Source organism: Grampus griseus, assembly GCF_964374135.1.
Source record: "Grampus griseus genome assembly, chromosome: 5".
NCBI lineage: Eukaryota > Metazoa > Chordata > Mammalia > Artiodactyla > Delphinidae > Grampus > Grampus griseus.
The window spans coordinates 132,236,263-132,261,581 of NC_138998.1; the positions used below are offsets into that span (position 1 = coordinate 132,236,263).

The following is a 25,319-nucleotide window of genomic DNA, read 5'->3' on the forward strand; positions in this document are numbered from 1 at the left end:
GATCATATGCTGGTGCAGTTCCTGCTTTCCTTCTGAACCCTGCAGCCTGCATCAGCAAAGGACATTCACTTCCCTCACAGAAGGTTCTACTTTGACCTACACTGATCACTGCATGCAGGCCACGGTGAGCAGCCCACTCCCTCAGTCTGTATTTCTGCCATCTTTCCAGTATTTGGTGCACACTAGAGCCCTCTGATGCCCTGACTGGAGTGAACACCGTAGCCAAGACTCCCTCGTAACACTGCCCACTGACCTCCTGAGAAAGGGCCCCTGTCAGGGAAACAGGGAAGCTGAAGCCATTCCATCCTGCTCATCTTTCCTGGAAGCTTTCATCTAAAAGTGACAATATTGTCCTTTCCTTACACAGTCAGGTTTGTGCTTACAATTATGGAACAAATTTTTAATCTCAAATTGAGAAAGCGCTAGCATTTTCTAATAAGCCTGTTTGGACCTCATCTGTGCTCTGAGGAAAATAACTTTATTATCACAGTTTATTTAATGAACAATTCACTGTTAATAAAGACACAGTTTATAGTCCTGTAAGGTTTCAGTTTAACTGCGGAAGTTAATAAGGTGTTATGATTTTATAGTCTGGTAGAAATGATTAATCACAAGGTATTATGATTTTGTTGCCCTCTGGAACATTAACCAATTATATCTAACTCAGCAATTTTATTGAGACATTCCTTTCCCTATGGACTACACAGATATCTATTTCTTAAATCCTCTTAAAACCAGTTCTTTGTGGGACTTCCCTGGTGGTCTAGTGGTTAAGAACCCACCTTCCAATGCAGGGGACTCGGGTTCGATCCTGACTGGGGAACTAAGATCCCACATGCCGCAGGGCAACTAAGCCTGCACGGCAACTAGTGAGAAACCCTAAACAAGGAGCCCTGTGCACTGCAATGAAGATCCAGTGCAGCCAAAAAAAAAAAAAAAAAAACAGTTCTTTGTGGCACCCTCAATAACTATAAAATAAAACTTTGAAACATGCTATGTGTATGAGAATTTTGTTTTGTTTTTAACACTTCACTCAAAACTAAATATACTGTTTATGTGTAAATATTTATACACGTGTGCATATATGTACATGTGTATATTTATGTATTTATGTGTAAAGCTTATTTAAAATTTATTTATTTTCTTTTTTGCCGCGTTGGGTCTTTATTGTTGCTCTCGGGCTTTCTCTAGTTGCGGCGAGCGGGGGCTACTCTTCGTTGTGGTGCGTGGGCTTCTCACTGCGGTGGCTTCTCTTGTTGCGGAGCACAGGCTTTAGGCGCACGGGCTTCAGTAGTTGTGGCACGTGGGCTCAGTAGTCGTGGCTCGCAGGCTCTAGAGTACAGGCTCAGTAGTTGTGGCTCGCGGGCTCTAGAGAGCAGGCTCAGTAATTGTGGTGCACGGGTTTAGCTGCTCCGCGACATATGGGATCTTCCTGGACCAGGGCTTGAACCTGTGTCCCCTGCACTGGCAGGCAGATTCTTAACCACTGTGCCAGCATGCAGGCCCTGTAAAGCTTATTTTAAAAAGCAAGGGAAAGACTGGAATTCCCGGGCGGTCCAGTGGTTGGGACTCGGCGCTTTCAGTACCAAGGGCCCAGGTTCGATCCCTGATCGGGGAGCTAAAGTCCCACAAGCTGCGCGGCATGGCCAAAAAACAAAACAAAATGAAAGCAAGAAAAAGATGAATTTAAAAAATCAGGGTAGAGGCCACCTCTGGAAGAAAGATGTAAATGTTTCATTTCTTAATTTGGTTGTAGATACAATGTTGATCATTGCAATAGTATTATTTAAATTATATATTTATATATATTCTGTACACGTTTTTTGGTACCTGAGATACATTTTGCAACAAAAGAACATCTGTTACTGTTGGATATTCAAGGGGATTACCACAGGAGGGTTATTACACGGCCTCTGTTCAAATTTTCTCTTCCTTAAGGCCTTCTCTATTCATTCCTGCCAAGCTAATCAAATGAGTCAATATAACCTTAAAGTCAACACCATTAAGTTGTAACAAGGTTAATAAATTAACCATTATTTAACCTGGTCCTCAAAATTTTTTTGATCCAGTCTCTAAATATAAAAAGACACACAGATTCTAAGAAATGCATTTATTTCAAGCAAATTAACTACTGCTTTTAAATTATAAAATCCTTCAAGTTACAAAAAAAGATTCCTGGTAAAAAGAGCACTACCTGAAACTTATCCAACAATGCCCAAAAGATTTTCTTGCAGTAAGTCTTTTAATGGCTAAAACTCAGAAACAACCAAACGTCCATCATTAAGGGACCAATAAAATATATTAGAGTATATCTAAACAGCTGCGTACTGTACAGCACTTTAAAAATGAGGTAGGTGCACACTGATATGGAGACGTGTCCTTATATTAAGTCAGTTGCCCAACAGTATCACGGTACTAACCCCTCCTAGGGACTGGAATTCAGGATGCAAAGTAAAGAAACAAGGAATTCTAACTTTTCACTTGATATACTTCCGTGCTGTTTCAATTTTTACTTGATATTATCCTGTAACATTACAAAAAGAGTTTACAACCTGGATATATTACCGTAATCATTTAAAAAGGGCAGATAAGGATAAACCAATAAGATAAATTCTTTACCTCGGACTCCAGAAGTGAATTCAGAAATGACCAGCCAGTAATGGGCCGAGGAGGATGGGGGAGGGGAAGGCGTGTCTCCGGAAGAGGAACACTGCATCCTCTCCGTGCTCTCATTAACCCAGCTTTTCCTGTCGGGTCGACATTCAAGATAACTTTTGATGTTCATTTTAAGGACGAAGAGGCTTGCAACACTATTATCGGCAAAAAAAATGTCTAACGTTTGTTCTACGTCTGAAAACTACGTTTGTCTGAAGATGATGGAAAAGAAGTGTAACAATCCTGGGAGTAAGAGGCTTGGTGATTGTTAAGGAAAGGGATTTATAGCGCAGGTAGGTGAACAGTTTGAGAGAAGAGGTGGGACACTCCGAAGAGAAATCCCAACACACACAAACACACACGCGCGCGCGCGGCGCCAGCAGCGGGGAGGGAGCGAGCACAGTCGATCTCAGCACTGCTTGGGCTTCAAAAGGTCATATATTTACCTTTCAAACTAAGCACCTTCCATTGATTAACTCGGAAGCCAATTTATTGGTTAAAAACCAAAATGGTCTTCCCCAGCACAACTACCTTTGCTACATGGGCAACTCTCTGCTGCTCTTTATCTAAAAAGGCACGAACACTTTATGATTAATACGCGAAAGAAGGTTGACCCTCTTCCATTTCCATTTCACACCTCTGTACCTGACTCTCCTACGGAGAGACTCGGAAAAGAGCGCCGAACACTGAAAACATTCCCAGCCATGGTTCAGAGCAAACGGGAGGGGCGACGAAGCACCTGAGTGGCCCCCTGACGCCCCGTGCGGGCCGCACATCGTCTCCCCACCGCCCGTCGCCCCGGGAAGCTGACAGGCTCAAGACGGAAACCCTTCCAGACCTTCCAGGGAAGCAATTCGATGGTGAGACAACGTGGCGGTGCGGCCCGCTCCGGCCGAGCGCCAGCCACGCTCGCCCGAGGGGACGCGGGCTAGTGCGGAGGGGGCGGCGGCGGCACCCGCCCCGCAGAACGCCCGGACGCCCCGCGGACCCGCTCCGCCCGGCGGCGCCTCTCACCGGAGAGGCCAGGCCGGGCCGGGCATCGCCGCACCTCGCAGGCCGGGCCGGACGAACCGGGGGTGCCTTCCTACGCGCGGGCGGCAAGCGCCAGCCCCTCGCACGCCCCAAACCGGCCTCCCGCACTCACCCGGCTTACCCGACGTCCAAGCCGACACCAAGCGCCAGCGCAGAGGAAGAGGCGGCTAAGCCGCGGCAGAGCCGGGGTCCTCGGCTCCACCTCAGCCCCCGGGAGCCGGTAGCAGTCCGCGGGCGAAAGGCGAGGGCGCCGGCGGGGCGGGGCGCGGCGCCGTGCGCACCTCAGCAGCCAATCCGCGCGCAGCAAGTGGCCGGCCGGGGCGGGGCGGGGCTCTAGGGGCGGGGCGAGGACGCCACGGGGCGGAGCGAGGGCTCCCGGGTTTTGCCGGCTCTCCGGGAGCTGCTGGCCAGGTTTGGCGTCTGTAAATTAGCGGACGCGTATACCTGACCACTCATGTTGTCTTCTGGATGGCAGCACAGCTGCGTTCCTGCTCAGGGACTTCAAGTGCAGCATCCGTGAGATCACGTGCAGGGGGAGCCCAAGACCCAGGGGCAGGGGCTCTCTTTGCCTACAGGCCCAGCGGCGTTGACCACCAGCTGCCGAGTGTAGGGCACGTGCTCCAAGAGGGTTCTCAGGAACTGAAGGTCTGTAAAGATGTCCTTTTCTAATCCCCGCCACTCAGAAATGGAGGCCTAGAAAGGTGAAGTTACTTGTCCAAGGCTACCAACTAGTACTGTAACCCGAGGTTACCAACACAACTAACTAGTCTTCTGATTCTGTCCTGAAGCTTTTCCCGGCCATCCACCAGATTTTTGTTTTTCTTATTGTCAGGTCTCTTCCTACTGTATCCTTTACAGACGCTACATCTTGAATTTTCAATGTAACTTCAACAGCCTTTGCAAGCCCCGTCTGTCTAAATTTCCTACGGAATATAAAATGTCATTTAGTTGCTTGGGGGAAAGGCATTGTGTAAGTCCAGTTATTATCAATAGAAATCTAAAAAAGCTTTTACCTGAAGTATAATAAAATAAAAGGTTTTGTGTCCCAAGTTATCACAAAAGGCCATCCTCTTCTACTCCTGTTACTCCTATAACTCTTATACGTGTAAGAGGAACAATCCCTAGTTTTTGATGTTTTTTCCACTATCAGTTCTCATTTTCATGGATACTGTTTTTCTATCTTTTATATTTTATATACACTTGCAGTTACATTACCCATCATCCTGATAACATGTGCTAGGATCTAGGTGCCCAATAAATATTTGTTGAATAAATTACTTTAAAAATATGTGCAACCTTAAAATTAGTTAAATTGCTGACCTATGAAAGTTGACTTTTTAAAATAAGTTTTTAGGGACTTCCCTGGCTGTCCAGAGGTTGGAACTCTGTGCTTCCACTGCGAGGGATGCAGATTCGATCCCTGGTCAGGGAACTAGGGTCCCGCAGGCCACAGTGTGGCCAAAAAGTAAGTAAATAAATAAAAGGTTTCAAAATCTATCTTCTTGCGGAGCACAGGCTCTGGATGCACAGGCTCAGTGGCCATGGCTCACGGCCTAGGCACTCCGCGGCATGTGGGATCTTCCCGGACCGGGGCACAAACCTGCATCCCCTGCATCAGCAGGCAGACTGTCAACCACTGTGCCACCAGGAAAGCCCTTCTTTTTTGATTATTGTATTAGGGTTAGGTTTGGCTGCATGAAGCAGGGGAAAACAACCAGAAAATAAGAGTGGCTTAAACAAAAATTGGTATTTCCCTCTCAAGTTTTAGAAGTCCAAAGTTAGCCTAGAGCTGGCCTGGCACTTCATGGAGACAGATGCAGCATCCTTGTTGCAGCCAAGAAAGTCACACATGTATTTATTTATGCTTTCAAATATACTTGTATTTGGAAGATATCAGCCTCCATTCCCAATGTCACTTCATGGTCTAAGAGAGCTGCTGGAGCTCTAGCCATTATACTTGCATTCCAACCAGAAGGTGAGAGGACAAAGGGAACATGTCCTCTCTTTAAGAACCTTTCCCTGGACTTCCCTGGTGGTCCAGTGGTTAAGAATCCACCTGCCAATGCAGGGGACGAAGGTTTGATCCCTGGTCAGGAAACTAAGATCCCACATGCCACAGCTACAGAGCCCTCACACCTCAAGGAAAGGTCCCGCATGCTACAACTGAGACCCGACGCAGCCATAAATAAATAAATAAAGTGGTTGTACTATTTTAAAAAAAAGAACCTTTCCCAAAGTTCGCATATACCATTTCTGCTTTCATTCTGCTGGCAAAAACTTAGTCACTTGGCTACACTAAACTGGAAGGGAGGCTAGAAAATGCAGTTTCAGTACTGAGGAAGAAAGGAAGAATAGATACTGGGGGACAAGTAGAAGTTTCTACCATAGTCTCAAATCGCATCACTGTTTAAAACATTAAGTATTTTAAGATTCTACTAGATGTTTTACCTTTATTACAGAAGAGTATCTGAGAACAAATGCTTACCCCCAGTTATGAAGAAGGATGTTACTGTTGACCTGCCATTAGGATGCACGTGCTTTGAGTTGCCTTCCCAGACCTGAGGGGGGACTTGCACTAATGCAGCTTGTTTCTCTATCATTCTGTAAGTCTCTCCTTCACAGAGAGTCAAACATGTATGTAGCTATGCTTTCAAAAATATGGGCATTTGAAAGATATTGGGATTAAGTTGCTGATGTCAACATTTCAGTGTCAGCATTTCAAATGTACTGATTTGAGTCTTTAGTAAACTTGCCGATCAGCTTTAAAAAAACTCCACATATGCCCTCATTCAGTTGGTATTCGATTATCTCTCTACCTAAGCATGTTTTCTTAAATTCCTATTACCTCCTAGATTCTGGAGTCTTTGTGACTTTAGGACCATTTTCAGGTTTGGGCCAGGACAGGTTCTAAAAGACCTACTTCACCTAAAACTGGACAGGTAGAATCCAGTCCAGTTGGTTCAAACCTACTAAGAGAAAGGAACAATCCAGGCTGTCCTTCACACCAGTTCCCACAGGTTCTGGTTTGTTCTTACTTTCTTGAGGCTGCTTCATGAACTTACTCTAATGGATGGCATTCATGTCCCATCTTTTAAGTACACCAAAGTATACTGCAGGAGCTATGTTATGTAAAGCATATTGTGTAACCATGTACTTCCCAAAATACTGTCTTTCTCTGTAAGCTTATTGGGTTGTGAAACAAAAAGACTTCCTGTTAGTAAGTCAGTTAGAACTGTTGTATTTGGATGAAGTTGACTTAAGACTAAGATTACATTCCTTTGGATCTTAAATGACCCTCTCCTAAAAGGATGGATAGTCAGTATCAGTCATCTAGGTAAAAGATGGTCTTTTAGAGGGAAAACAGTATACCAAAGCTTGGAAGATCATTTGATTTAGGCAGAAGAGGAAACACTTCTTTCTGGAGTCTAGACTCTGATGACAGTGGATACATTTATCATTTGGTTTCTTTCAGTTACAAATAACATAAAAAAACAGTCTCAAACTGGCTTTTTAGAATAGTAAAAACAAACAAACAAACAAACAAAAAAACTAGTTTTAGAACAGAAAAAGGGGGACATAATCTCAGTTTAAATAGAGATACATACAGAGAAAATGAGAAGTATGATACTCTCACAAATGAGTCAGGATTTTTTATGTGTCATGTTAAAATAACCATTTATGTTGTGACACAGGAAGAGGTGGTGATGAAATATTACAAGTACTGTATGTCAAGGATATATTCAGACACCAGTGTTTAAAAGACTGATACGGAGACAAATTCTTCAGTGGGTAACAGGGAACAGAGGATGGGTCAGAAAAATATACAGTAGTATAGTAGTATAAGAAGCCATAAAGGGACTTCCCTGGTGGCGCAGTGGTTAAGAATCTACTTGCCACAGGTTCAATCCCTGGTCCAGGAAGATCCCACATGCACCACAACTACTGAAGCCTGGGCACTCAAGGGCCCACGTGCCACAACTACTGAGCCCGCGTGCTGCAGCTACTGAAGCCGGCATGCCTAGAGCCTGTGCTCCACAACAAGAGAAGCCACCGCAATGAGAAGCCCATGCACTGCAACAAAGAGTAGACCCCACTCGCCACAACTAGAGAAAGCCTGCATGCCACAACTAGAGAAAGCCCGCATGCAGCAACAAAGACCCAATGCAGCCAAAAATAAATAAAATTTTTTAAAAAGAAACCCTAAAGAAGTTAGATGGAAGGTCTCTGGGGACAGTATAAGACAGAAATACAATAGGTGACCCCAAAATTAATAAATCATTTCAACACGTAATTTTTATAATATAGATTGACTTTAATTATACTAGAAGGGTAACACATATGAAATGTTTTTTAAACAATGCTTATTGATGAAATTAATGAGATTACTGAGTTTCATGTATATCTTCTGTATTAGTTATCTATTGCTATCTAGCAAATTATCCCAAAACATCAGCAACTTGAAACATCAACTATTTATCTATAATCTTGTACAATTTCTGAGGGTCAGGAATCTGAGAGCAGCTTAGTTGAGTTGTTCTGGCTCAGGATTCCTCATGAGCTTATAATAAAACTGTCAGCTGGGGCTGCAAACATCTGAAGACTTGCCTGAGGATCTGCTTCCCATAGAGCTTACTTACATGGCTGTTGGCTGGAGACCTTGGTTCCTGAGTACATGTGCCTCTCCACAAGGCTGCCTCAAGATATGGCAACTGACTTCACTCAGAGTGACTGATCTGAGAGAGCGTGAGAGCAGGAAGCTTCTAGCCTCAGAAGAGATATACCATCACGTTTGCTATATTCTGTTGGTCACACAGAGCATACCATCATGTTTGTTCTATTGTGGGAGAGCGCTACACAAAAAAATGTGACTATCAGAAAGGGGATTTTTAGGGACCGTCTTGGACACTAGCTATGACCTCCACTAATTTAATAACACTTGCTTCTAAATTAAAAGGGATCTCTGATCTCCTCTGGTACATATTTGCCTTCAGCACTGCAAATGCAAACTCCAGTAGGCATGTAGTACTGGTAATTCTAATGCCGTAAGCCATGGTGCCATGTTTTTCTAAAATGAGGTACAACTCTTGGTAATATTCCCAAGAAAATGAAGTACAATTTTCACAGTAGTTGTATTTATGGGAAAAAATGAGTGTATTTAAAATCATGCAAAATTATGTCATATTTGTATGTAAAATATAATCCCATTCTAGGCTTAGATGACTATAAACAGAGTATTCACCCACATGAATGTCTGGTGGGACATTTGAATGTTGAGCAGGACACAGAACAATCCCTCATTTTGGTCAACCACCTGTACATTGCAAAACACCCGACATCCCTGGCCTCACCTCCTGAATGCCTGTGATCAGGGGTGATATTTGAAATACTTAACAACTAGGGACTTCCCTGGTGGCACAGTGGTTAAGAATCCGCCTGCCAATGCAGGGGACATGGGTTCAAGCCCTGGTCTGTGAAGATTCCACGTGCCGCGGAGAAACTAAGCCCATGCGCCACAACTACTGAGCCTGCGCTCTAGAGCCCGCGAGCCACAACTACTGAGCCCACGTGCCACAACTACTGAAGCCTGTGCACCTGGAGCCTGTGTTCCGCAACAAGAGAAGCCACTGCAATGAGAAGTCCATGCACCGCAATGAAGAGTAGCCCCTACTTGCTGCAACTAGAGAAAGCCCATGCAACACAACAAAGACCCAACGCAGCCAAAAAAAATAAAAGAAGAAAAAGAAAAAAAAGAAATACTCAACAACTAGGGTTCACAGAGATAGCAAACAAATGTATGGCTACCAAGGGGGAAAAGGGGAGGGAGAAAGGGGGAGGAGGAAAGGGGAGGGGGAGAGGGGGAGGGGGAGGAATTGGGAGATAAGGATTGATACATATACACTACTGATACTATGTATAAAATAGATAACTAATGAGAACATATTGTATAGCACAAGGAGCTCTACTTAATGCACTGTGGTGACCTGAAGGGGAAGGAAGTCCAAAAGGGAGGGGATACATGTATATGTATGGCTGATTTCATTTTGCTGTACAGTAGAAACTGACACAGCATTGTAAAGCAGCTATACTCCAATAAAAATTAATAAAAATAAATCTAGGATTCCATGGACTTACCAACCAATCAGAATAGGTGCCAGCCAGCATGACATACTGGTCCAAATGGGCTAAACAGAAGCTCGGCCAGTAGTGCCCCTCTAATCACCTTGTCAACTGAAAATTCTCCCACAAATTTCCAAAACGTCCTCTCGGGGGCAGTAATGCCTCTGCTGAGAACCACTGATTTACCACTGAGGACCGCACCCTGCACCCAGCATTTCATGTTCATCTTCTCAAAGGATTACAACAATCCTGCATTTGACAGGTGAGAAAACAGAAGCCCAAGAAGGTCTCATAGCTAGCGAGTGGAAAACCCTGGATCTGAGTTCAAGTCTCTCGAGCTCTGAAGCCCATTCATTTCCTCTCCCCTACATCACATTTCCTCTTGCTCGTTGGTGTTACAGTTAGTCAGGGAGGCAGGGACCTCGAGGGAAATAAAGGACAAGAATAATAATCCAGCTAGAAAACACACTGAATCCTACCTACTATACAGCACAGGGAGCTCTACTCCAAACATATAGTAACGACCTATATGCAGAAGGAAGTTTTAAAAAGAGTGGATACATGTGTATGCATAACTGATTCACTTTGCTGTACACCTGAAACTAACATAACATTGTAAATCAACTATACTCCAATAAAAATTAAAATAAAAAAAAAAACCCACACACTGAATGCAAAGCAGCCCCAGGAACCTCAGTGTCTGGAGTTCTGGAATCATCACTCAGTAATGTGATCTGCTCCAGTTTCCTCTCTGCCAACACCATAGCTTGGTGTGTGGGTAACAACAGGGATCTAGAATCAGACCAACTATAGTCAGTCTGGATTCAAATCCCAACTCTGCCACTTCCTAGCTGCATGCCAAGTTATTTCATCTGTGTCTTAGTTTCTCCGTCTCTCAGAAACAGTTAATAATAATACCTATGTCATAGGATTGTTGTGAAGATTAAGTTAGTTAACGTAAGGAAGGTGTTCAACAAGTGTGGGCTTTTGTCGCCTTCTCTGTATCTCATACCTCATGGCTCGTTATTACGCCCTATCACCTTCCTGATTCATGATGACTTCAGCTTGCGTTTGCCCTCTCGATGCCTTGTCATCTGTCTTTGTGCAAACTTGCACTGCTGTTTATTTCATTTGCTCCGTATTGGTTAGTTCTACTTTCCATGAGAGCATACAACAATCTCATGCTGGTTTAACAGATAATGAGATAGCGCTATATGTGTTGAATTGGAAAAATCTTGAAGATATATTAATAGGCAGGTGAAGAAAAACATAAGAATATGTATAGTGTGCTCACATTTGTGTATTTTTGTGAAAGCAATGGAGAGACAGTGTGGGTATATAAATCACATACAGTTGACCCTTCAACAGCTCAGGCGTTAGGGGTGCAGTGCAGTCAAAAATCCAAGGATAACTTGGATTTGGTTTCACATCCCAGATTCAGCCAACTGTGAATCGTGCAGTACTGTAGTACGCATTTATTGAAAAAAAAACCACATATAAGTGAACCTGCACAGTTCAAACCTGTGTTGTTTGAGGGTCAGCTGTGCAGAAATTTTTGAAAGGATATTGTGGTATCAGGATAATGGCCCCCCTAAATATGTCCTAATCCCAGAATCTCTGAATATGTTATGTTACATAGCAAAGGGAAATTAAATTTGCAAATGGAATTAATGTTGCTAATCAACTTTTTTTTTCTTTTTCATTTTTAATTTAATTTTTGTTTTGTATTGGAGCATAGTTGACTTACAATGTTGTGTTAGTTTCAGGCGTACAGCAAAGTGGTTCAATTATACATATACATATACCCACTCCTTTTTAGATTCTTTTCCCATATAGGTTATTACAGAATATTGAGTAGAGTTCCATGTGCTATACAGTAGGTCCTTGTTGATTATCTATTTTATACATAGTAGCATGTATATTCAACTGACTTTATTTTTTTTAATTAATTAATTAATTTATTTATTTTTGGCTGCTTTGGGTCTTTGTTGCTGTGCACGGGCTATCTCTAGTTGCGACGAGCAGGGCTACTCTTCGTTGAGGTGCACGGGCTTCTCGTCGTGGTGGCCTCTCGTTGCAGAGCACAGGCTCCAGGCATGCAGGCTTCAGTAGTTGTGGCACGTGGGCTCAGTAGTTGTGGCGCACGGGCTTAGTTGCTCCGCAGCAGGTGGGATCCTCCCGGACCAGGGCTTGAACCCATGTCCCCTGCACTGGCAGGCGGATTCTTAACCACTGTGCCACCAGGGAAGCCCCTCAACTGACTTTAAAATAGGGAGATTATGCTGGGTGATCTGGATAGGCCCAGTGTCACCACAAAAGTCCTTAAAAGTGAGAGAGGGAGGCAGGATAGTCAGAATCGTGTGACATGAGAAGGACTCCACCTGCTGTTGCTGGCTTTGAAGACAGAAGAAGGGGCTACAAGCCAAGGATACAGGCAGCCTCTAGAAGCTGAAAAAGCAAGGAATCAGATACTTCTCTAGAGCCTCCAGAAGGAATGAAGCCCTGCCAGCACTTTGATTTTAGCCCAGTAAGATCCACCTTGGACTTCTGGCCTCTAGTACTGTAAGAGTATAAATTTGTGTTGTTTAAGCCTCTAAGTTTGCAGTCATTTGTTACAGCATCCATAATACAGATAAGCAAGAAATTGTTGATGAAGATTAGATCTGGGAAGTAGGCTCAGGAGGTCTGGATCTGGAGGAGTCTGGGGTAAAGAGGAACTCACTTGTTTATTGCCTATCCTTTTTCATTGATTGGATTTTTTACTATATACATACAAATTTTTAAAATAATCTTTTTCCCCCAAATAAAGAACCTTACCTATTGAACTATGTAACACCTCATCATCCAGTTGATGATTGGCCCTGTCCTCAGGCCAATGGCTTTGGCCCCTGTGGGACTGTGGGCAGGCAGGCACTGTAATCGATACATTTAGAATGAGTATCTTCCAAACCTCTCAGGATACTCAAGTCCATAAAAGTGGGACCCAGAGGCATGCACACGTGCTCTGCCTTCCTCTGCCAGCTCCCTGTGTCCAGAAGGCCATGGAATCATGACTTCTTAGGATGCTTTTTCTTAGGGTTGGAGAAAAGAAAGAGAAGAGAGGGCAGGTAGGTTCCCTAGACCTCAGTTTCCCCACAGGCTGTGGGCAACAGGATGTGTAACAGGAAACAATGGGAATTGACATCGCAACTACTGCTTGATCACCTGCTGAGTTTTAAAGTAAAAAGTCTGTATATGTAATTAAAGACCACTCTCTCTCAGTCATTTTCACAAAATGTGCATTTGTTTTTATCTAGTTTTTCTCCACATTATGGATTCTTGTTTAGGTAAGGCCACTGCTCAGTTTGGTAAGAGTAGCTATCTGTTGTAAGAAAGACACAGTAACAAAGGCCTGGGAATACTAGCAAAGTTTCGTGGGGTTTTGGCAGAAATTGGTAAGTAATAATCAATTTTTGCTGCAGCCATAAAAGCATCTAAAATAAAATTCTTAAAACATTGGCAGTCATTTCTCTGCTTAACACAATTTAAAATAATTCTCGGTGTGTGTGTGTGTGTGTGTGTGTGTGTGTGTGTGTGTGTGATGAAGTGGGAGATTGGGATTGACATATATACACTAATATGTATAAAGTGGATAACTAATAAGAACCTGCTGTATAAAAAAATCAAGAAAATTTAAAACTTCAAAAAAAAATTAAAACATAAAATAAAATAGTTCTCGTTTCCTATGCTTCTGAAGATATTTCTTGCCTATAGAAAAGTAGCAAGCAACCTACCAAAAGCAGAACCCCTCTGCGTTGTCCTTTACTGTTTTCTCTTCTTAATAAAAGCTTTCATATGCCATAAAATTCACTCCTTTAAAAGGCACAGTTCCATGGTTCTTGGGACTTCCCTGCCCCAGCGGTTAAGACTCTCCCTTCCACTGCAGGAGGCGTGCGTCTGATCCCCGGTCAGGGAACTAAGGTCCACCGTGCCGTGTGACGTGGCCAAAAAAATAAAAATAATAAAAAAAATAAAAGGCACAATTCCATGGTTCTCACTATGTTCACAGAGTTGTACAACCACTACCACAGTCAATTTCAGAACATTTTCATCACCCCCCAAAAGAAAACCTGTCACCATTAGCAGTCACTCATTTCCTTACAGCCCTAGGCAAGCACTGATCTACTTTCTGTCTCTACAGACTGGCCTACTCGGGACTTTTCATACAAATGGAATCATACAATTTGTGGTCTTTCTTGACTGCCTTCTACATTTTCATTTAAAGCCTGCAGCTAGCTGAAGATGAGACGGAGAAATTTCAGTCAATGCAGGAAACTGACTGAAACTGGCAAGATTTGCTTTGAAATCGATACTTCCCCAAGAGAAGAACTATGGAACATTTTTTTTCAACAAATCTTAAAAATAATAAAAACTTCTGTTTATTATTATATTAGCACAACAGGGTACATAATTTAATACTTAGGGTGGAGTGCTCATCGCGTTTCATTAACCACACAGGATTCTTCACGTACAATAGATCATTGAATCCTCATAAGAAGCATTCGTTTACACCTGAGAAACCTGTAGGTCCGTGAGGTTTGGTCACGGATCATACACCTACAAAGTGGCAGAGCTGAAAGTTTAATGAGTCCACGTGCCCCAGGCCCTACAATCTAGTGTATAGTGCCTGTTTATCCCCAAACCATGAAATTCCCATGATCTCATCCGTATCGGTCACATTTCTTAGTTGCAAATGGCAGTCCTGCCTCTAGCTGGATTAAGCAGAAAAGGGATTTACTAAAGGACACTGGAAGTTTGGGGAGGGTGGAGAAAGTGGCTCAAGGTTGTTTCCAGGAACAATGCCTAAAACCACACTGAAGAACTGGGCTGGTGAAAAAAACACAGGAATGGCTGTGGCCACCATGCACTAGACGCCAGGAACTTGAGTGCCACTGCCACCAGCACTGACGCCACTTCTGGGCCAGCAGTTCCACCTGGCAGCCACTGCCTTCCTGTACCAGCCAAGTGGAACTTTCACAGAGAACCAACGCATTTCCTCCCATGCCTCATTCAGAACACATGTCTCCCAAGGACAAGTCTTGTTGGCAGTCTAGGTCAGGCACCCATTTCTGAGCATATTTAAGTGAACTAGGATTTTCTCTCTTGCCAAGACCAACTTCAAAGGTCTGACTTCCTGTGCTAAGAACCACATCCTCCCCAGATGAATGACAGATGCCGTCATCAATATGGGTGGACTATTTGGAAGATGATGGGCAACCAAAAGTACAACAATTGTCTACTATCCATTTAAGCAAAGCTCACTGGGAATCTTGGGGCTCGGCTGGGCCAATCATGGCATAAACTGTGGTTGAATGGAGGAGCTGAGAGGATGAGGCCATGGAACCAGGTTCCCCCGCAGGATAAAACCACAGAGAGCACAGAGGCCCAGCTATAAATGCCAAAGCCAAGTTGCCACTGGACCATATGCTCCTCAATACAAGGTCCTCTTGGTGCACCAGGAAAGACCTCCCACCCCCTACACACACAACTGTGAGTAGGTCTCTTGTAACAATCTTAATCTTACTGGAGTGTATTCAGATGTTATCTGTCCTGTCGAAACCTTCAGGTAGGATCTGCCACTTAGTGGGGATGGGGGGACATCAATCACCTAGGAAAGATGTGGGTCTTTGAACAGGAAGCCAGACCTTTGAAATCAGTCTTAGCGGTAAAGGAAGTCCCTTAAGACAGCAGTCACCAACCTTTCTGGCACCAGGGACCGGTTTTGTGGAAGACAAGCTTTCCATGGACTGGGGCGGAGGGGGTGGGGAGGGGAGGGGATGGTTCAGGGCTCAGGCGGTAATGTGAGTGATGGGGAGCGGTGGGGGCGGTGGGAGCGATGGGGAGCGGCAGATGAAGCTTCGCTCGCTCGCCCGGTGCTCACCTCCTGCTGTGCAGCCCGGTTCCTAACAGACCTCGGACCGCTACTGGTCCGCAGTCTGGGGTTTGGGGACCCCTGCCTTAAGACCTTACTTTCCTAGCCTAGATGTGGGGGAGGAGAGGCATGCTGAGGGCACTTGAGGGCCCTGACAAAAGTGGAAGAGGGGTGTGCTCTTTCCCTCCCCAGCAGGCTGGGGACTGGGCTCCGAGGCAAACTGGAGAGGGTCACAAGCTGTATCATCCCATCCTAGGGACTGTCTTCCTTTCTTTTCTGTCATCCCTGAGCCTTGAGGAAAGCTGTGTTTGGATGTTCCAGTCTGGTCTCAGCCAGGCAAGAGGTATTATAACAATACCTCTGGGTCTGCCCTTAGGCCAGAGAAGGAGAGGAAGCCTCGTACCCCTGCCCAGCCCCCGCCCCTGGAGCTAGGTCGCAGTGGTAGCAGGAATACCAAGCAAAGTGAGTATCTGAGGGCTACATTTGGGGGTGAGGCATCCTTTTGCTGCACCCCACCCTAGTTACTGATTTCTGAGAATCCAGATGGTGGAATGGTGGATTGCCTTGCAGGACTTCAGTAACCATATGTTGAATGAACAGAACTTTGTCGAAAAGGAAAATCAGTACTTCTAGGAACAGGCAAATCAGAATGAGTTGTGCCTGAGAGGTATTGGAAATGTCCCAGAAGGGGGCTGAGGCCCAGGGATGGGGACTCAGGCAGTTGGTAGCAGGGAACTACGGCCCCAGCCATAGAGACAACGTTACAGGGGACACCCATCTCTAGGAGGGGTACCCCCCAAACCAGGGCTATATCCTGGGAGCACGATGAAGAAAATGAATAATAATGTAGTAGTTCTATCAAGGAACTTAAAACTATAGTCCTGAGGGACCAGACTACTGACGGAGGCCGAACCTCAGGCACACAGAACAAGAACACAACTCAGAGATAAAAGCCTGTGATCCGTGATCTGAGGATCTATCCTCAAGCTGCTGGGTCACCAACATCCATGAGATGTTACGGAAAAACCGGAACAAACTTTTTGGCTAACACAATACATCAAAACAGAGGTAAGTGTCAGATTCCTATTCCACAAACTCCAATGAACCAGCCCAAATCTTTTTTTCTGGCCTGGAACGTAGTTATTTAAATAAGTGAATCTGTTTTTACATAGGCAAATTTGCCTTCTTAACAAGAATAGTAAAAAAAAAAAAAAAAAAAGAATAGTCCATGTCTCTGTCAGTTTTAACATTATCCATAAAAAAGACAAAAAAGATTAACTTAGACGGCCAGGCAAAAATATGCTTTTTATTACTATTAGTTGTTTATAGAACAATCATTAAAATTAACTTTAATCATTAAAATTAACTTTATTAATTAACCTTATTAACTTTATTAACATAGACAACATTTACAAACATAAAGTGTGCTGTGCTGAAATTAGGAATTACTGGAGTTTCCTGATAACTTTGACTTCTCATTATCTAATAGCAAAAATGGTTTCATTCATATATGTTGCTGCAATGTAATTAGGTATCTAATTCTAATATTTAAGAAGATTCACAGAATCATAGCCTTCTAAAATGTTTTGGAACTATAGCTTTTATTATAAACTCTTATTTCACACTGTTCACAATTGTATTTAGAATAATATGTCATTGCAGAAGCTAATGATGACTCATTCAATAAAGTAATGACATATGCCAATTAATGCCCCATCACGTAAGCAGAAAGGTCTGAAATTTCCTTTTGAAGATGTAATTTTATTTAACTATCACACACTTTACAAAATAACTTGTTCTTCCAAAATCAGAGGGGCAAGTGACATGCTTCTGAGGCACTTCCATAGTACAGCGCTCCGAATTAAATAAGGAAACAGACCTGCTCCTTTTGACCACTCTCCATTATCCTCTAGTTGCCGGATTCTGTGAATAGGCAGTTACACAAACCTAAAGAAGTCAGGTCTTTCTGAAAGTGGTTGAGACACAATCTCATGGATGTCAATCTCCTGTCATTTGCCAAAGGTGCAAGTGGGTACCGTATCTTTGTTTATTAAAGGGTTCCTAAGACAGGAAATTGGATCCCTAAGACAGTAAACTGAGATTTTCATATCACTGAAAAAGCCTCTGGGGAGTTTGATACATAACAAAGAAAGGCTTCAGGTAGGTTTATGTAAACCTAACACTTCAACTCTGATTAGAGATGAAGCCAAAGGTGAAATCTTGTTTCCATTGAGCCCAAGGATTTTTTTTCCCCCACCTCTGAAAGGTCAGAAAATACTTTCAAACTCTTTAAAAGTGGACATTGGAGTCTATTTCTAGAATAGCTAAATCAGCTAGCTTGGCTGATGGATCTGCCAATGGCTCATGAAGTTAGGCAGGAAAAAGTATAACCAAGATATTTGGTGGTTTCTTTATTCAGTACCCAGAGAGAAGGGCTTTATAAAAAAGAAGAGTGTCATAACTCCACGAGGCTAATTTTCTGATCTTAACATTTCCAACCATATAGAGAATGTCCCAAAAGTCTTAGAAAAATTTGTACTTTAATAACCTCAGGTGTATAAATGCAGCAAACTTGTGAAAAACATACATCATTTGGAGGTTTAGTTGCCTACATTCCATACTTCTTTCATTTTGTGACCTTTCATGATACATTCTTAGTTGTTGTTGAAGTACCTATGTTTGAAGATGGCAAACAACAAATGTTTTTAAATTAGAGTTTAAAACTGCACTAAGACTTTGGAATACCCTTTATGATTCCCAGCCTGAGTCCCTATCCTAACTCCTTTCACCTGATGACCGACATTTACGAACTGAAATGTATTAAATTGTTTCCTTAAAAGTAAGTTCTCCTCTTGTTTTGCCATATCCTCAGAGCAAAGCTGGTTGAATATTTCTCTGACTTAGTTTCTTACAGCTCTCTCATCTACACATCACTGGAAACGTGACTTGTTTTGTGAAAAGTACAGAGGCACACAGTTCTCAGACTCTTGTGTTACAGAAAGAAATCTCAGCCTCTATGTGTGATGTCAGTACTACTGAAAATGATTGGGGGCAGTTCTGTGAGCAACGAGATGGTCATGTTTTAATAAATTGCCACACATTCATCCAGTTAAAGAAACCTGTCTTGACTCCAGGTGTTTTCTCTCCTTCTCCCTGATCAAAGTTATTTGGGTTTTTATCTGTGACTTCTTGTGTTTTTATAAGCGTCTCATATATTTCCTGGGCTCTGGCAATTTCTTTCTGTGCATCAAAATGGACTTTTTGCCTGGTCAGAAGGGGAACAATTAAATTAAAGTCATTAATTCGCTTGTTTAGTTTTTTGATATTTTCTTGAAACTGCTCACAAACTTGGTTCCACTGTTTCTGTTCAGTTGGTGTCATTGGATTCCCAAGTTTTTTCCTTGACACTAAAATTGCCTCTCTGAGTTGATCAATAGTATCCTTTATTTCCTTTTGCATTAGGATCCATTCTGGTTGGTATCCATTGTCTATCAATATTCTGTTCAGGTTGTGAGTCATGGGATCAATATATGAACAGCCAGAAAATTTTTTTAGAGGTTTTCCTTTCCCACTGAGATTGTCAAAGTCTCCTTTTGCCATTGATTCCTGAATGAGATCCTCCACCAAACGTTCTATTGCTTGAGTTATCTTTTGTTCCTTACTGTGTCTTACATCTTTAACAGTTATACTATTGGTGAAATACTGGCTTTGCAGTTTCTGCTTTTGGTATTCCATCACTTGCTCAGTTGCACGGTCTGCTCTAAATTGCCTATACTGCTTCTCTCGTTGACTTGGAGTCCCAAAACCAATACCCTCAAAACTTAAATAATGCCGGTGTTGGGGTGTGTTATATTTGAATTTTTTTTCTTCTTCTTCTGTTTCTTCAACTTTACTCTGTCTGGCATTTGTTTGTTCTATCACGTGGGAAAGCACCTTCCTATAAGCTTCTTCGATCCTTATAAATGTTGCAGAATCAGCAGTATTAGAGCCACCATCTGGATGGTATTTCTTGGCAAGCTTATGAAAAGATTCCCTGACGTCATCTGCAGAGCATCCTTCATCCAGATTCAGCAGCCTATAATATTCTCTCATATTCTTTTTGGATTTATGAGTTGACATCATTCTAGTTCTCATGACACCAAGATATGGACCCATTTTCATTCGATTAGGAATCACTGAAGCATTTATCAGATGAGATCTTAAGATTTGAGCCATCATCACATACACTGTGTTCATTATTGTACCCAGCGTTCTTCCTAGCAATGATCTATAAAACGACAACAAATATAGGGTGAAGACAGTTGTATTATCAGCTAAATTCATATTTTCAGCAATAAGGATTAAATTACAGTACAACAAGGGGTAGTTCTTTCTAATGTTGCTGCCAAAATTCTTGTAGCTATATTCCATTTATGTTAGCAGAGAAATGGAAGTTGATGATGCTTTGCATTAACATATTATGATATAATCTGGATTCTACTCCTCACTAACTAACCACAGAATTTTAGAGCTGGCAAGTTCTGAGAGATCATCTAGTCCAATCTTCTCATTTTGTGAGAAAATGTAGGCCCAGAAGGTTAAGCAACATAACCAAGTCCCACAGCAAGTTGTAAGCAAAATGGTTAGGGTTAGGGCACAATAAGCCCCTTGCTTAATTGTCTGTATCCCCAGCAGATTATAAATTTCATTGGCACCACCATTACTTTAGTTAGTGAGTGTATCATTGTCTTTATCGTCCCAAGGAGTCCTGTCATGAGAAGACATACGTGAAACAATCAGAGAACATGACAAAGTATGTACCTAGTCTGACACTAAATTGAATAGAATCAAGTGTCCAAAAGACTTTAAGCTCTACAGCTTGTTAGGAAGGAGCTATCTGCTGCATGCCGGAAAACCAAGATGAAAGGTGAGGCCTCCCAATATGTTCGCTATTATTTTAAAAATGCACGGTATAGGGCTTCCCTGGTGGTGCAGTGGTTAAGAATCCGCCTGCCAATGCAGGGGACACGGGTTCGAGCCCTGGTCCAGGAAGATCCCACATGCTGCGGAGCAACTAAGCCCGTGCGCCACAACTACTGAGCCCGTGAGCCACAACTACTGAGCCCACGTGCCACAACTACTGAAGCCTGCGCACCTAGAGCCCGTGCTCTGCAACAAGAAGCCACCGCAATGAGAAGCCCGTGCACTGCAACCAAGAGTAGCCCCCACTCGCCACAACTAGAGAAAGCCTGCAGGCAGCAACGAACACCCAACACAGCCAAAAATAAATAAATTTATTAAAAAAAAAAAAAAACACGGTAGGGCTTCCCTGGCGGCGCAGTGGTTGGGAGTCCGCCTGCCGATGCAGGGGACACGGGTTCGTGCCCCGGTCCGGGAGGATCCCACATGCCGCGGAGCGGCTGCGCCCGTGAGCCACAGCCGCTGGGCCTGCGCGTCCGGAGCCTGTGCTCCGCAACGGGAGAGGCCACAGCGGTGAGAGGCCCACGTACCGCAAAAAAAAACACCCCAAATCAAACAAAAAGCACGGTATAGTAGAGAAGAAAGTCTTGTACACAGATAATGGCAGTGAAATGCTGGAAGTGGTTTAACTGAAAACAGTATTTTGATGTATAAACGCTAAAACTGAGCTCCTGGGGACTCCAATTTTCCGGACAATTGGGGTCTGGGGGTTTCAGAGTTGATTGGGATAGTAGTGATTGTGCGAACTGTGGCCGTCGCGGGGGAGTGGTCAATCCCAACCCGGGACACGCCCCGCCCCGCCCCGCCCCGCCCCCTACTCACCTCAGATGCTGGGAAGGGGCTCAGCGGCTCCCGCCCCCATGCTACGCCTGTGCGCATGCGTGGGCGATGGACCCTTCACTCCTTAGGCTTCCCCGCCGTGGCCGGGGGCAAGTGTCTCCGCTGGACTAGACCACCTGCGTTTTACACTGAGGGAACCCTCGGGGTGCGGAGGGCAGTATTATACCTAAGAGGAACAGATGTCCTACCTTATCAGGGAACCCCAGAATCTCTTTTAAAACGAACACTTCCCAAGAGGACACAAGCAGGACATTTCAAGATGATACGCCCCGCCCCAGACAATCTGCTCCGCCTCCGCCCCCACCTCGAGTGGGAGGTGGATCGATCGACGGGGATTCTGGGAGCTGTAGTTTGCCGGGAAGTGCGGCGCGCGCAGAACTCTGCCGCGCGCCTGCGCCTGCGCCTGCGTCTGCCAAGAGGAAGGCGCGGGTAGAGCCGGGCTCCGAGAAGGTCGCCGTGCAGGTGGTGGAGACATATAGGAGTTACCGTAGGCGAATGTAGGTTGGGATCCTTCAAGTCCTAGTGGGTCGGAGGGCAGTGGCCCTCGGTAAATTGTTTTTTGAGGAGGGGAAGACAAGTCCGTTTCCCCGAACAGGACCTGAACAGCCTCTTCGGGTCTGCAGCCGGGGACACCAGTTCAGAGACGAGGAAACTACCCAGCCCAGAAAGATCTAGCTCACCCGGGTTAGAAACCTAGTCTTTCATTAGTTCAAGAACGTAGTGAGCAGCTCACTCTGCCTGGCGTTGGTAGGGGGTAAGCACAGTCGAAGACAATTAAATTAGGTGTTTCCTGGCTTTAAGTTCAGCCACTATAATGGGGATTTACTTTTCCCCCCTACTGTACGAGGAGATAATTGTAAAAAAAGAAAGAAGAAAGAAAGCGGCAGAAACTTGGGGAGTCAGACCTGAGTTGAAAATCCTGTTGCTTACACTTGCCTTTTTTCTGTGTCTGTTTATCTGTAAAATGAAGGTACTAACTAATGGTAAACTGTATTTAGCAGTTACTTTTGGCCAAGCACTGTGCTAAATGCTCTATATATAGTCTTTTCAAATCCTTACAACAGACCTGTGAGGTAATTGCTATTGTTTTCCCCATTTTACTGATGATGAAATAATAATTGCATCGAACTCACTGAGTTTTTGTGAGAATTACACAATGTACGTATGCCACTTTGCACAATGCCTGGCACATTAAATATATTTGTTATGATTGTGTCTCCTAAAAGAAGCCAGAAATAGGTACTAGCCTAGAAAGGCTTCTGAGTTATAGACAGTGTAATAATTTGTTACCTTCTGTGTAGTGTGCAGAAAATGGTTAAATTCTTATTCAGAAGTATTTCCTTATAAGCAAACAATGAGCGTAGAAGAACTCCTGTGCGAAAGAAAATGTTTCTACAAGTTTTAACTCTTCTAGCCAACATTTTAAACAAAGCTATAAAAGGGTAAAAAAGCAGAAACACAGTTTTAGAAACACCCGTACTTATATAGCACTTTGCATTTTACAATGCACTCATCACAAATGCCATTTTGATGTTCGCATCTTATAAGTAACTATACTTTAACCGCGAGCAGTTAAGTGACTTGGTTAAGTGACTAGACTCTGTAAGTTACTGGGACTCTAAGTCCATTTCTGTTTTCAGAATGTCAATTCTATAGTGTGATTCTGTACATGTAGAAGGTGAATTGGAGTCAGCTGAGTTATCAGTAAAGCACGCTTTCAGCTGCAAAGTGTAAATTAGCTAACTGACTTGGGGGATTATTTTTCTTATTTATATGAAATGGTGGAGGTAGGCAGTTTCTGGTATTGGTTCAGCTACCAAGAGTTGCTTTACCATTTTCTCTCTTTCTCCATGTATGTATTTCTTTCTGAATTATTTAAAAGTAATTGCATATATTATGTTCTTTTACCCAAAGTACTTCAGTATTTAAAAGTAATTACATGTTCTACGTCCCTTTACCCTAAAGTACTTAAGTATTTTTTTCCTCAAAACAAGGGCGTTCTCTTACATCATCCTAGCACTGTTATCAAATTCAGCAGATTTAACATAGATACAATATTATTATTTATTTTTTTTGGCCATGCCACATGGCCTGTGGGATCTGGGATCTTAGTTTCCCTCAGCAGGGATGGAACCAGTGCCCCCTGCAGTGGAAGCGCAGAACCCTAACAACTGGACTGCCAGGGAATCCGCAACCCATGGACTTTTTTTTTTTTTTTTTTTTTTTTTTTTTTTAACCGGTACGCGGGCCTCTCACTGTTGCGGCGTCTCCCGTTGCGGAGCACAGGCTCCGGACGCGCAGGCTCAGCGGCCATGGCTCACGGGCCCAGCTGCTCCGCGGCATGTGGGATCTTCCCGGACTGGGGCACGAGCCCGTGTCCCCTGCATCGGCAAGCGGACTCTCAACCACTGCGCCACCGGGGAAGCCCCCCCTTCCCCATGGACTTTTAAGTCAGCAGGTCTTCCTCAGTTTAGTTATGGGAAGAAAGAGTCCACCATTTGAAAATATAGTTCTCATTAAAACAGGAAAAAAAAAAACAAATAAAAGAATTAAAATATAGTTCTTTTCTTTTTTTTTTTTGGCTGTGTTGGGTCTTTGTTGCTGCCTGTGGGCTTTCTCTAGTTGTGGCAAGTGGGCTTCTCATTTTAGTGGCTTCTCTTGTGGAGCACGTGCTCTAGGCATGCAGGCTTCAGTAGTTGTGGCTATGTGGGATCTTCCCGGACCAGGGCTCAAACCCGTGTCCCCTACATTGGCAGGCAGATTCTTAACCACTGCGCCACCAGTGAAGTCCTACTTCTTTTCCTTGTAGAAGGTGCCTGCATACTCTGCAGTCAACGGTCCTAAAGATTATAAGAAGTGATCAGAGGATCACATTTAGAGTCAGAACCAAACACGTAGGTTGACTAGCTTTTTTTTTGTTTTAATTTTGGCTGTGCCGCTTGTTGGCAGTTCCCTCGGCCAGGGATTGAACGCAGGCCACGGTGAAAGCGCCGAATTCTAACCACTAAACCACCAGGGAATTCCTGGTTGACTAGCGTTTTTAATGTGATCATGCTACCTCGCTTATTTGAACTCCATAGACTATTTTTTTTAAGATTTATTTATTATTTATTTTTGGCTGCATCAGGTCCTAGTTGTGGCATGCGGGATCTTCACTGAGGCATGCGGGATCTTTTGTTGTGGCGCACACACTCTTCATTGTAGTGCGTGGGCTTCTCTCTAGTGGTGGCGTGTGGCTTTTCTCTCTCTAGTTGTGGTGTGCAGGTTCCAGGGTACGTGAGCTCTGTAGTCTGCAGCACACGGGCTCTAGTTGAGGCACATGAGCTCAGTAGTTGTGGCGCGCGGGCTTAGTTGCTCCGCAGCATGTGGGATCTTAGTTCCCTAACCAGGGATCGAACCAGCATCCTTACATTGTAAGGCAGATTCTTTACCACTGGACCACCAGGGAAGTACTTCCACAGACTTTTAAAAACCTGTTCATTTTCTATATAAAATTGTTAACCACTTTAAGGTATGTCATGATTCAAATCAACATGCTTGAACCTCAGTCTATTATTTTCCAGAAAGTCTAATTATTACCTCCAGTCTGTCAGCTGGGTTGTAGTATAATCTTACACATAAGGGCTGGTTTTAAATTAAAGTGTGTTGGATTAGATGTGTGTGACATTTCCTAGTCTGGAACATCTTTTTCATAATTCCATGCTCTCAGAATAGAGTTGAGCATTTTGAAACAAATTTCCCCATAAACAAGGGAGGGTAGAGAATTGGCATGAATTTAGTTAGCACACCAAAACTTAATCATTAA

General features: G+C 43.6%; 2 protein-coding genes across 4 annotated transcripts in view; both read right to left on the reverse strand.

The window, feature by feature from the left end:
- The window catches only part of TMEM50B (transmembrane protein 50B), a 34,816-nt gene extending 30,874 nt beyond the window's left edge, over positions 1–3,942 (reverse strand). Inside the window, exon 1 of one of the 3 annotated variants that reach the window (XM_082654676.1) lies at positions 3,809–3,942. The gene's annotated coding sequence lies outside the window, so the exon portion shown is untranslated. Of the gene's footprint in view, positions 1–2,619; positions 2,716–3,799 lie in introns of those variants that run through there. The other 2 variants (XM_082654677.1, XM_082654679.1) reach the window with 2 other exon arrangements.
- Positions 3,943–17,142: 13,200 nt separating this feature from the next.
- Positions 17,143–21,770, reverse strand: DNAJC28 (DnaJ heat shock protein family (Hsp40) member C28). Its single transcript, XM_082654376.1, has 2 exons — positions 21,497–21,770; positions 17,143–19,982 (listed from the first exon to the last, which is right to left on the reverse strand). Exon 2 carries the CDS (start codon positions 19,949–19,951, stop codon positions 18,791–18,793), a length of 1,161 nt encoding a protein of 386 aa, XP_082510502.1. The 5' UTR covers positions 19,952–19,982; positions 21,497–21,770; the 3' UTR covers positions 17,143–18,790.
- Positions 21,771–25,319: the final 3,549 nt, after the last annotated feature.